The sequence below is a fragment of the Coloeus monedula genome, assembly GCF_965178545.1.
Source record: "Coloeus monedula genome assembly, chromosome: 8".
NCBI classification, from domain to species: domain Eukaryota; kingdom Metazoa; phylum Chordata; class Aves; order Passeriformes; family Corvidae; genus Coloeus; species Coloeus monedula.
In genome coordinates this window covers 21,517,334-21,530,946 of record NC_138788.1, presented here as the reverse complement: position 1 = coordinate 21,530,946, position 13,613 = coordinate 21,517,334, and the positions used below count along the sequence as shown (strand labels likewise).

The window sequence follows — 13,613 nt, the reverse complement described above, 5'->3', positions numbered from 1 at the left end:
TCAGGTAAGTCTTCTGGTTGTGAGTTGAGGATACTTCTGCATCAGGTCAATAATTTCATTGTACACTTGCAAAGGTGCATCCAATCCCCAGATGAAATCCAGGTGTGCCCATTCAGGAATCTTCTTGTGATAGATAAGCTTCTTAATTTTAGACAATAAGATGGCCACATCCTTGGGATCTGCGAGCATGTCTTGCCCCCCAGTCCATACTGCAGTTGGTACAGTCATCTCTTCTATGTTGTAGAGAGGAGGAAGAGTCTGAAAAACAGTACAGGAATGAACGTCCAGGAGAGCACAGCAAACTTTAAACATTAATTTGGGGCTTTCTTCTGTCACTGTTCGAAGTAGAGGTGTCTAAACCAAAGAGGAAGGAAGTTCCCTTGTTTGCCTTTTCAGTCTGTGCTCACAGGGATTACCCAACTGATAGCACAGCCAAAAGTAAAACACCTCCTGAGCTGACAAACAGTTATTGTTAGGTCTTTGCCCTCTCAAGTGGGATCCTAGGGCAGGAGCCTGAACAAGACAGAGATGTCAGGATGCCTCTGGATAAACCCCCATCATGGTCTTTTTGAAGTACTGGTCAGCCCCAGAAGACATGTGCTAGAGAGAAAACACAGCATGTGACAAGGATGAAAAGGATCATGAAATGGCTTCTGTAGGAGGAGAGGGAAAGCAGCTTAGGACTCCTGTGTTTGGAAAAGAGACGTCAGAGCAAGGACAGGAGACAGGTTTATACAACCCAAATAGCATGAAGAGAGAGCACTAAAATTAATTAGACCAAACACAAAACCTGAAGGCATCCCATGTCTTTCCAGGAGCAAGCAAATTCAAGGCAAGCCAAAGGAAGTTGTGTTTCATGCAAGTCATCATTAAAACATGTAACTTGTAATGACAGGCTGTTGTGGAGACTAAAGGGTAGAAGAGTCAAAGATGGGATTAGAGTCTTGAATGGAAAAGATGTTCCTCAGGGTCTGCTTGAGGACAAAGTCCTTTTTTCTCTGGCTGCCAGAATCTAAGGGTGGCTATTAATTCTCCAGTTTTCCTATTCCTAATGTTGCCATCTGTTTCAGTTCCACTAGTAGGTAAGATGTTTTTGTTCTCTTCTGGGTACTCTTTTTTTCAAAATTAATTTTCTGTTTTTTCTGCCCTTACTTCCTCTTATTCCTATTGATCATTTAATTGAAAAGTTTTGCTTTTCCTCTTTCTCTCTTTCTTTTAAAATGTCTTAAATTTATTATTGCCACTAGTGCTTGCATGCCTTCTCTGTTGACTTCCAAAATGAAAAGCAGTAATATTTTCATTTACTTATGTTCTGAAAATGTGTCTCCTACTACATCCTTGCTCTCTTCTTGTATGTTTCTGTGCTGTCCAAGGTTGCTTCACCAAAACATACCTGTTGGTATTTTTCCATGTTCTTCTTTGAACTGCCCCAGTCATAAGCTTGGAACTTCCCCGAGCGGGCCTCCTGAGAGGATGAACAAGAAAAGGGTAGTTATAAAGCCATAATTTGGGAAGTTTTTGTGTTTTTTCCCTGATGAGCCTCTGACTTCAATCTAAAGCCCCAAAAGAAGTTCTTCTAAGAGCTATGAAGGAGCCAACAGTAAATTAATTAAGTGTCAAACAGTGAAAAGGAGTCAAATGTTTTTGTCACAATGAAAAAAACCACATCTCCTGCAGAAAGACCCAAAGATGTCCTCACAGACAATTTGTCCAAGTTTGTAAAACTGCTGTTAACAACTGCTGTCAGCAAGTTCACCTCAGCACTACTGCCTTGTCCTATTCTTTCAGCTCTGTTGGCAACACTCAGCTCTGCGAGGGGCTCCATCTTATGTTTTCTCTTCTCACTCTATTTTGAATACAGAATTTACCATTTCTAGTTCTTTCCCCTCTTGGCTTTACCTACAACATAGGTTGTAACTACTCTGAGAGACCCTCACCAGAATCTTAGTATTGAAATTCCTTTAGCTCCTTTTGTTGTAATAACAGTAAGGACAACAAACACTTAGGAGTACTACTGCTGCATGTTTGTGCTCACAGTCTGTGGTTAGATACTCAATTACATCTGAGTCAGTTGTCAGAGCTCCCCCCACTCTGCTTTTGTAACCCTTTTTCTTTACAGGTCTAGGTCATGGTTACAAAAGCAACTTAATCAAACCTACTGCCTAATGTGAGTTCACAGCCAAAAATATAATTTGATTTTGAGTAAGTGCCTGTGCAGATATCACTCAAACTTATCGGTGCTTTTGCTGTGCTGAAAAGTGCAGGAACACTCCTGCAAGCTCTCTGTGCTCGCAGCTGCTTCCTGCACCACTCCAGAGCCCATGCTGCTGCCAGGAAACCTGCCTTGCTGCAGAGGCTCCTCCGAGGGAGCCCAGCTCTGTGGATCCTTGGAGTGTGAGCCCAAAGGCAGAAAGGCAGCTCCCATCAGTGCTGCTGCTGAAGAGGTACTATGGCAGTACCTTGTAGGTAAGGGATACAAATAATCTACTAAATAAGGTGGTTTTGGTTCTATTGCTGTCCAGATACTGACAGCCTTGAAAGAGAAAAGAAACTACAAGGGTTTTAAAAGTAAAATTTGATCATTTATGTGGCAGCCTAAGTCCTGCTCATTTCTTGACACCACATTGGAAACATGACTAATTCCTTAAGAAAAATTCCTTACAGAACCGTGGACATCATTTATAAAAGGTACTGGATGCACAATAAGAAGAGCCATGTACACCTTCACACACAGCTTCCGTGTTTTTACACAAATGCAGCACTTCATTGCTGGATTCAAATGTACCTGTGTCACACAAGGCATTTCTATCCTGCTGGCAAAAGAAGGAGCAATGAAAAATAGTGTTCTGAACTGAGGTTTCAACTGCAAACCACAAGTTGCATGTGTTTCCAAGAAGCTAGCCATGGCTTCACAGCTGGTTATCTCTGTACCTCTCTATTCAGCTCGAGGTGAGTACCTATGTTGTGTTCCAGGGGTTTGCTCATACCTGACTCCAGTGGATTATGTTCTGCACAGAAGTTCCAGCAGAGGTTTGGGCAATATACACATTGATTCGGTTCTGAAAGAAAATACTCGGTGAGCATTCTCTTCTTCCCTTCTATGCAGAGGTACACCAAAACATGTGCTACAGCAGTGTCATGTACCAATAAAAGCAACAGAAATTGGAGTGGCACGACTGAGACTCCCTCAGATTTACGCCACAGGTGGCAATGTGTCAGACTAGGAGTAGCACTGAAAGAGGAATCCCTAACCGGAGCATTTTCCAGGATGACTGAGAATCTAAAAGAGTCTACATGTAAGTGAGATAGAATACAAACCCAGAAATTTAGACCCCAATCTGCGTGGTTTTTTTTTCAGAACTCTGTGTCAGATTCTGTGTGAGAGATCACTGTTGGACAGAACAGCAAAGCAACTGCCTGAGGAATATAAAACTATTTGAAATAAAACACACCCTAGCACTGCAGGGGCTTCTTAACAGGCTGCTGTGTGATCCTTCCTTAGTGAATGCACTCTGAGGCATTTTTTGAAAAATGCTGGAGCAAAATTTTGACTCCCAGGTGATCTGACCTACAGTTGGACATAGCTGGTATGTCCCAATACTCTCCTACCAGTGTCTGCCAACTCTCCCTCAGGTCCCCCCAAATTATTTTGTGCCTCTGGGCACATCCCTGATGGTCCAAAGCTTGGAGAATGAGGACAAGGAGGAATATGTGTGTTCCTTTGTCTGTTGCAAAGATAAAATGCGAAGCCTGTAGGCTTTTTATTTCTTCTTTTTCAGACTATTAGCCACAGTATGGACCAAGATATGGTGTCCTGGGTGAGGTCTGGCAGAAGGCAGACTGCAGAATTTTGGGGGGCTCTGAGCACCTGTTGACTGCAGAAGTGGTGCCAAATGTTCTTTTGAGGAGAGAGGCAGTGGTTCCCTGCTAGTGATAGGGCAATCAGCAGTTACTGCTGTCCAGTTGTGGGGACTGTTCCCTGCAATGTGGTACTAATAGAAATTCAGAATTTACACTGCAGGGTAGAGGGTGAGTTTTGGGAGCATAAGCTTAAACTCCCAGTAGAACTGGTAAAATTATACATACCACATCAATGTTTTTCAGGTTACAGCCACCCAGATTGAAGAAGACACTTCTACAAAGCCTGGCAAAAGCCTGGTGGCTGCAGACAGGGGCTATTATCCTTGTTAGACACTCAGTCTGGGGAAGGAATTCTCTTTTGCCAAGCATACCCTGTGAAATACAAAGGCAACATTCATTTAGGAATGTGCACACTTTTCTTCTCCAGCACTCTCAGTGGTTCTTACTTGCCGTTTCTCCTTTTGCTAGATGATCTTCCCACAAACAAGTGAGAAATTACTTGGTTTTCCATTGCATCAGCCTGCTTGGGCATTACTCAGTTTGGGTTACATCACTTTTAATGAAGAGATATGTTAATGCTAACTCCAATTCATAGTTTAGGCTTGTATATCAGTTGTGGCCTTGCCTGGAGGAATCTTGGAAACCTTTGAGGTCCTGCATCTCTTTACCTCTCTGGGTGACTTGTCCCTGTGCTGCACTGTTGCCTTGGACTGAAAGCTTTTCTTATTGCCCAGTCTGAACTTTTGAAGGCCTCAGCCACAAGGTAAACCTACCCACATGCAAATGAGTCAACTTCACAAAGCCCTATAATTCTGTTTATCCATTTAAAGAGCTGAACAAGCAAGTATATGGTTAAACAATGGAAACCAAGGTATCACATACCCTGAGCACTTTTTCAGGAAGGTAGAGGAGTTTTGTTGCTGGGCCTTTAGCATACTTAATAGCAGTGACAGGTGCCAATGCAAAGTAGAGTTTGATTTTTTGAGCCAGCTCTGGCATTGTTGAAAATGCAATGAAAGCTGAAAAAACAAGAAGAGGAGTTAAAAAATATAATCATTTTTACATTAGACTATTTACAGTATTAATAGATGCTATTCTGCACTTCCAAATTCATAAGCAACCTCGTTAGTTGTTCAGAAACTATGGTCCTGACTAGATTTGTATGAAATCCCTCTTCTCCGTAAGTTACCAGCTTGTAGGTTTTTTTCCTATTCAGAGAAATTTATTTCTTTATTTTGCAGCTTTCTTCCAGACTTGATTAAACATAAATGTACACTTCTGATGTACTTTCATGCCTTTCTTTTACTATTAGAAGGAGAAGTTGTTTTTCTTCCGGTCAATCCAATTTTGTACATCTGGTCTAAGCTGGACAACTTCTCTTTCTGTACTCTCATCTTCCTGTTTTGTTTATTTTGGTTAACTGCCCAGCTGCTGTTGGGCACACCCTTGCATCTTGGATAGAATCAATTTGCGTGGCCCACACACAATAATTTCCTGTATAATTCTTAGTTGACAGATTTCCAGCAGCAGTGCATTTGATCCATTATGTTTTATTATCTGTATAACAAATTTTAAATGCCTACATGTTGAAAATTGTTTATACTACCACATTATTTCACATCTACAAAGAGTAAATGAAAACCGTACGTTCAGTAACTCAGTATCTCAAATCACATTTATTCCTGTTTTCCTGAGGAATTCCTCTCTTATGTGTAACTTACCAATGGTAGTACCTTGTGAATAGCCAATATAGTACAACTTTTCCTGTCCTGTTTTCTCCAAAATGAAATTTATTGCTGCTGGAAGATCAAACTTTGCCATCTCATCAAAACTGCAGGCAGGAGATTGAAAGAGAGGCATGCATAAATTAAAAATCAGACTTTAAATTGAATTCACATTTTTATTAATGGCTTGTCAGCAAAGGAACAATCTGAACATTTTAGTGAATCATTCAATTGTTCTAAGTTCTGTATTTTTCTGGCACTGGATATGGAAGATACTACTCAAAACTTTTGGGTTATTGTATTATAGAGACTAGTATTTCTAAGTAGCTGCCAAAAGTGGCTCCAGGGCTGAGGAATGGCATGGAGATGGCCTGTGCAAGTTCCTCTGAGTCATTCTGCTGCTGTTCTGCCTCTAGGTTGAAGAACCTGTTCAAGCAGTAATTAAAGCAGTCTCCATTGCTATTTCAGTTCACATGCTTTTATAGGTGCACCTCAGCAAAAGCGAATGTAAAGAATGTTTATTAAAAAGTAGCATATGTAAATCCCTGATTTAGCCAACTGAAATAAACACATAAGGATGGGCAACAGATATCCCCTCCAGTGGTTCTGTCTACCTGAAAGCCCAGAATTCATCTTGATCAATGGAATACTTTTGATGTTTTCTTGACCAGCGATTCCCTCTGCTGTTTCCCATCCAAACGTCAAATCCAGCATCAGCTAGCAGGAAGCCCAAGCTGTTGTTGGGCATGTTTGTGACCCAGTTACTAGCATCTCCTAATAATCCATGCTGGAGAAACACCACAGGTCTTGAAGCTGAGAAACAAAGCAAAACCAAAACTAGAGTTTGTAATTGTTTTTGTCTTTTCATTTCCTGGTAGTTCAGGGACATTACTGTCTCCTATTCAAAACTGGGATTTTTTTCCTGCATCAACTAATCATAAGAACAAAACACCTCTTTCTCTAAAAGACAACTTCTAAGCTTCTGTAAGAATTTATGGAAAGATCTGCCTGACACCAGAGAAAACTAACTTGGCATCCTCTGGTCATTGTTTGTATAGCTCTTCCACATCAGCTTGAGATTCTCAACATTGATGCAGAGATGAAGGTGTGGGACTGTTTTTAGAGGTTTCCTTTACCCAAAATATGAATCAGACACTGATACTAACCAGGTGTAAGCAAAAGCAAAACAAAATTAGAGGTTGGAAAAGCTTTTGCAAAACAAGCTGATTAGGCAACCTTTATCCTACTTTTAATTTTTTTTAAAGTTTTACTCACCAACCCTTACTAGGAAGCATATGCTTCATTTTATAGTGGATTTTTATTATAAATAGGTGTCCTTGACATTAATTCTGTAGATCTTGAAGGTTGTTCAGGGCAGCCAGAACTCTCTGTTAAAATTTCACTTATGTATACAAGTTTTGGTGGATGTTTTACAAATACAGGGTACCTCTTTTGAGAATATGCCCTATCTAGGCTGGTTTTGTGTCATATTAAAGAACTGTACCTGGGCTTCCTTGATTCTGAGTACCATAAGGGATTCTGTTAATGGTAATGGTATAACCATCTTCTGTCATCACTTCATACTCCTCGCTGGGGTACCCTTTGTAAGTAATGAGCTCACTCTGGGAGAGAAGGTACAAATGCATTTGCTTGCACAAGTCCATTTCATATATTATAAGATATTCACAATGAAGAAATGTTAGAAAGCAGGTACAACTGGGGATTTAACCTACATACATTAAGCATTTGAATGTATGTAACCCTAAATCATCAATAAATTTCCTTTTTCTTTATGTTATATCTAGGGTTTTACTAGGGTTTTACAGTTAAAATATGTCATAAAAAACCTGTATTACACTCCTGCCATACAATCATCACAAGCCCTTGCATTCTGGTGATATTAGAATCACTATAAGCTCATAGCAGGAGTTTATGAGCCGGGATGAGACGTGTGGCTGAGACGAGGAGCTGCCCAGGTGCCATGCTTCTGATTTGCTTTGACCCAGCCTGGAACCAGCTTGTTTAAACTACCCTCAGAGGAATCCAGAGAGCTTCACAAGTACAGTATTGTGAACAGCCTAGATGCAATGAGCACTGCTGAAAAGCTGACTACATTATGGAAAAAAAAGGTCAGGCAGTTGCACAGTTGCAAGGGAAATCCCTAGCACAGCCCATCTTAAGCTCTGAAGTAAATAGTGCTTTTGACCTGCAATTTTCAACCTTTTTTGTTACAAAAGAGGATTGGTCTTTATAACTTGTACTCAGAGAATTACTCAAAGTATTTTTTCAGGCAGGACAGAGCCCCCAGGATTTTAACAAGTGATTAAAGATCTAAGTAAGCTTGCTTGGCAAGAGGTGTTCTTCTGAAAAGCTGGCCATTTTTGGTCTCTGCTGGTCACGACTAGCTGTTTATAGACTTCATTGCTGGTGAAATATTGACATTCTACATAATAATTTTTTCAGATAGGTAGGTAGTGCCAGCAATAGCTAGCTGGTAACTGATATTTAAAAAGAAATTAAGTCTGGACATTTACTATTTGCTTTAATTTCTATCAGACAGAAGATGGGCTTTTACACATGCAGACAGAAGAGAATAGAAAAGAAATCAGTAGCATACACAGTGACTAGAGAGGACAGGTTAAATAAAGGCAGCTTATCTACCTTGTTATTTCTAACACTTAGAAACCCCTCTGCTGTCATGTGTAACATCCATCCTCAGGTCACTCCACCAACCAACTTACAATACTCATAAAGGCTTCAGGATGCACAGCTCTCTTCATTCTTCTCAGTTCTTCTGAGTAAGTAATTCCCTGAAACAAGTATGTAACAGCAACAAACAGCCATATCTTCTCTCTGCAAAAACCAATATGTTCATCTGTCAGTAGTCCTGCTCTGCACTTGCAGTCCAGACAGGTTCTGTACTTTTCTGATGAGGAAAGTGCTGTCTAATACTGAACAGAGCCAGTCTGGTACTCCTTACTTGTTAATTAAATAGGAAAAAGCTGACTTCAAACACCTATCTGAGGGTGTTGGGCAGCAACCTGGGCTCTCTGCTAAGGTTTGGACTAGGATGCTGCTCTTGATCATGGCAAATGTGTCTGAATCCAAGAAAAGAAGCAAAGATTCTGGAGAAATGGATTTCACTCATTTGTCTGAGAAGTAGGTCACTTGCATTACCATGCCATGCATTTGATCTGTAGGTGAATTTGGAAACATTTCTGGCTAACTCTGAGAAACACAGAGTTATTGGGTAACTCGTAAGTAAATCAATCATTGTTACAGTGAAGCTTTCAAAGTGGAGACAACCAAATTGTTGAACAGGTAGAGGAAAAAAAGCAAAACCAATTGAAAATAAAAATTATAAATATTTATCATTTAATTAAAAACTTAGGAACCTAAATAAAGCAGTTCTTTATAGTTGCCTAGCAAAATTTATACAAACCTGCTCAACGACAAGATTTATCCACTCCATGGGATGAGGATGGAGAAAGGAAAAGAAAGCTTTGCTAAATGTAATGCTAGAGACTGAGTGCAGGGACATCCAGTTTTGTTAAGCAAAAAAGGAACAAAAAAACCTGAGAGGTAGCTATCCTGCTCAGATGCACAAATAGCAGCTCCACTGTCTGTGAAGACCTCCATAGTCTAAGCTCAAAGAAAATGCAGTGTTTGAATTAGCATCTTCTCTACACTATACAACCCCACGGAGGCCACGTCTAAACTTCTGTTTTCTCAGTTACAGATCTTTCAGTCAGACTGATTCAGCCAAAAAATCTATTTCATTTATTGTTTTCCTAATCAAGAAGACTTTTAAACTTTTTTCCCCAAATAATGTGAATGGGTTTTTTTCTTATTGCAGAACAATTTATATGCTAACTTCCTAGAACTACAATGCTGGTACAATCTGTACCAGCAATCTGTACAATCTGTGTTGAAAATACTTGGCTGCTTTTGTAGAAAAAGGGACATTTAGAAACCTTTGTTTTACTGAGATAGCATCCTTTCTTTCAGTTTAAAGCTACCACTTTCTTATTCCCTCGCTTGCCATCTTCCCATACCTCTTCAGCTATCCTAGAGTTATCTAAATTCAGGCTAGGTGAGCCAGGCCTGAATCTCTTTAGCCACAAGGAATCTTCCAAGAAGTAGTCATACTTTCACTTACCAGTCTTACAAGCAAAACAACACAATGAAACACATTTGTTCCCAAATAATAAAGCAGCTCCTCAAGATCAGGTTTGATACCATCTTTTGCAGCTCCTGTGAAGCCTTCACCAGTTTTGGATGAAAAATAAATCAAAGCATTACTGACCTTGTGCCCGAAGTCATGTGTTTGGCTGAGCAGCTGTGGCTGCAGAGGAATGAAAAGTCAATTCCTGGCTGTTTGGAAGCGGTGCTGGCAGTGAAAGGATGGTCATGCACTGTTTTTTCCCCAATCATGCAGCAACTTGACAATAAGCCTCTGTTTCTTTCCCACCCCTCATTCCTTCTACTATCTCTTCAACATTTCCCTAATGCTGCACCAGAGAGAGGTGGCTCCTTTTATTCCCTGACCTCGTGCTTTTCAGCTCCTTAGCCACCACAGCTATAACAAGGCTCTTCTGCTATCACAGATTGCTGGACTTTTAAGGAGAATACCAGCCTCTGTAGAGTGGCAGAGCAGGATCAGGAATTTTCAAAGCAAATATTTTCATAGATACACCTTATCATACCTAATGAAATTGTCAGTAGACCTGCAAGCATTTTCTCTTCCACTAGCAACCTACCAATTCCAGCTTCTCATGTTATCTGGAAAGGATGGAAAGAACTCTGATACCTCTACAGATATCAGTGCCCATATTTTTCTTTTATTCTTTTAATGCTTCCGTTGCTGTTCCAAAATTCTGCATTGTTGCTGTAGTGGTTTCGGGAGATTTTCCTCCATTTATATTTCACCTCTTAAATAGCCATAGAATTGAATGTATATTCCCTAAATGAATAGTTATGAAACTAGAAGGCTTTTCCATAATCTGTATGGACTCAGAAAGCATTGCCAAGATGGGCACACGTGTCAGTGGTCTCAAGCATAGTTTGAGTGGGCCAAAATTTTTCAGCAGTGGAAATCAGGTGGGCCTGAACAGAGAGTTCAGACAGGTCCTTTTTAAGGGATTCAGGACAGTGACCTTTATAAGTCTCTTCTTTTTGTGGAGTACAAGCCTAGTGCAGCCATGTTCCACCATGAGTGGTGTCCTCACCACGACAATACAAACTTTGCAGAAGTATGATTGAGGCTCTTTCTTTTTTTTCTCTTTTGTGCTCTGTTAAAAAGCTGGTGGGTTTTTAATTCTGCATGTTCCAGGTATTTTTAAATCTGAAATTAATAACTCTTTCTTGTTCAGTTACCAGTTTTTGTTCCTCCAGTTATTCTTTCTGTCCCACAGATACTGTTCATCCACATAGAAAAGATCAGCTTAAACACTAACACAAACAGTGAACAAGGTTTTGAGCAGGATTTGATATTTCTATTTATATGATAACTTGCATGCTTTCTTCTTGCAGTACCACCTGTGGTTAGGATCAGAAATATTTAATATATCCTCAGAAGTTATTTTCTTTAATACTTACAGATCAGAAAGAAATATGAAAGAAAATCTCAGGAGAAGACGTGTTTCTACAAGACTTGTTATCAGGTCTTCAAAGAGGAATAGAAATGTCTGAGTTCAGTTTCTGGCAGGGAATTAGGAGAGGAAATGATTTTCAAAGAGCTGGTTTAGAACATGGAGTGTTTTCAAATATTGATTCTACACATGGGATGGGATGTTTTTTTTGAATCTTCTCATTATTTCCCTTCATGCACTCCAAGTTCTTTCATCTTTCCTGTAAGAGAAACAGGTTTCCCCCTTTTAAAAGTCTCAATGTCTTTTGAAGCTCAACATGAATTTTGTGAGTGAACTGTTTAAATGTGTACTTGCCTTTGAGTACCCCATGCTATTCTAAGTCATTAAGATGTGATATTAACTCTCTGTGAACAAAGCCAATTTCATTCTTTAGTGCAAAGCAATGCTCCAATAACAAAAAAACCTCACTAAAACATCGCACAAACACGGCATAATACCATAAATAGCAAACGACTGGATAAAGTCATTGCAGGTTATTGGCAGTATGTGCTTGAAGGGTTTGAGATGGGCAAAGGTGAGCTTGGGTGAGTGTGGGGCTGATTTTTTTAAAAAAACAGACATGCGCAGTGTGCTGTAAATTGTCAGGTTTCAGTGGAAGTTACTCACACTATAACCACGTGTGGAATTCAGTGGAAATGCTTAAAGGTTGAGATGTTGTTGTGAGAGTTGTGGCTGCAACTTCACAAGCATGGTCAGATGTAAACAAACTTTAAACTGGTCAGTCTAGGTGCCCTTATATAAATAAGTGCCTTTATATACATTGTGCACTACATGCTCAGTTTATGAAGCCTCAACTCTTTCCAGTGCTTTTTATGGATACAACCCCCATCAATGTACAGCATATAATCCCTAGCATTTTTGTGTTTTCTGTAAACTCTTTGCTCTCCCCATTCCCTCCTACTGCAGGAACTAGACCTGGCTCTGTAAATGTCTTAGGAATGGAAGATATTTTTATACAGCTGAATATAGCAGTTCATCATGGATCAAATATGTCCTTTTGGCTTCTTCATGCAGCTAGCGAACTTAGTTATCAGAAATGTTTGGCTATTTTAAGTATGTTAAGGAGGGCCTTTAAGGGGAGGTATGCTTTATTGAGAGACAGACTTGTTTTTGTGAAATTGCTGTCCGGGAGTCTCCAAGGGAACACATAGCAGCAAAAACAGAAGGATCCCCTTGTGCACTCATATGGCTTTAAAAACATTTCGTGTCATAATGGTGTAAACAGTTGCTTCCTGAGAGTGAGAAAAACACTGAGAACTAAGAACAGGATCTAACAGTGTGCTCTCCATTGAGTCCCTGGGATAATACCTTGCTCCCAGCAGCATGAAACAACTGCCCTCAGCTACCCACCCCATGTTGTTGCCTTGGGTGGAGTGCTGTTGGCCCCCAGCACAGGCCTGTTTGGAGGGAGAAGGCAGAGCCTCCCTATTCAACAATGGACCCTACACCTCCAAACAGCGAAGGAAGTGCTCTTAGTGGAGTCCATACACACAGAGACAGAAGTGCAGAAGCATAAAGCACTAGTGAGAACAGGCCCTGCTTGGATGAGAGATTCTTCTCAGCTCTGTCAGGCCTGCAAAAATATTTCTGATTGTCATCATCAAGGTCAATGTGCTTGCCTGAGGATTACCAGCAACTGGGCTGAGTGGCACAGTATTTTGTAAGTGATGAGTGAGGTAGCTCTGCGTTGGCACCTAGATAATTATACATATTTTGCATTACAAAGGTAAAGTAAGAAGTGTCAAAAGGAAGGGCTCATGATGGACAAAGAGGGCTGAATGCCTGTCTGTGCTGCTCACACTGCTGGTGCCTTGTCTGATAAAATCCCAGGCAGCGCTGCCCTCCTGCTCAAGTGTCAGTCACCCATAGAAGCGGCAGCTTGCACATGGAAAACTCAGCACCAGCCTCTCCGTTAACTTATCCAGGGGAAATACAACTTGCAAAAAGACCAATTATTTCCACAACACTTTCTGGCTGGTGCTGAAGTTTGTGAAATATATGCAAGCCAGGGTATCTTCACCTCTGAGGGTAGATGAAGTCTGTGTTGCGATTTATGAGCTTTGCATTGTTCAAACTGTTTTGCTTCATGATCTGCAGTCAATTATTTTGTATCCTTCTGCTAATTTTGTACTAATGTATAGAGCAGTATCTTGTCACCCCCATGGGTATCAACTATAATTAGAGAAAAAAGGAGTTTACACATCTGCCTACACATGTGGAAAGCTGAAAATTACATATGCTTTATTTCTCTTGCACTTGCTGCTGGATGAAAGCTTTGTGAGTGTGAATTGAAATCCTCTGGCAGAAGAGCTGGGAGCAGTACGAGCACTATGCAGGCCTTGCACTCAGTGTGCAGCAGTGTCCCGCTGAGCATGGG

The 13,613-nt window shown here is 40.5% G+C and overlaps 1 protein-coding gene across 1 annotated transcript; it reads right to left on the bottom strand.

Annotated features, from left to right (window-relative positions):
- Positions 1-13,324, bottom strand: LOC309575407 (lipase member M-like; the record flags this gene model as incomplete). The annotated part of the gene is made up of 10 exons (XM_082285824.1): positions 1-258; positions 1,394-1,465; positions 2,988-3,059; positions 4,087-4,233; positions 4,744-4,880; positions 5,583-5,692; positions 6,200-6,398; positions 7,090-7,207; positions 8,327-8,438; positions 13,257-13,324. The coding sequence occupies 10 exons, from the start codon at positions 13,322-13,324 to the stop codon at positions 1-3; spliced, it is 1,293 nt and encodes a 430-aa protein (XP_082141950.1).
- Positions 13,325-13,613: the final 289 nt, after the last annotated feature.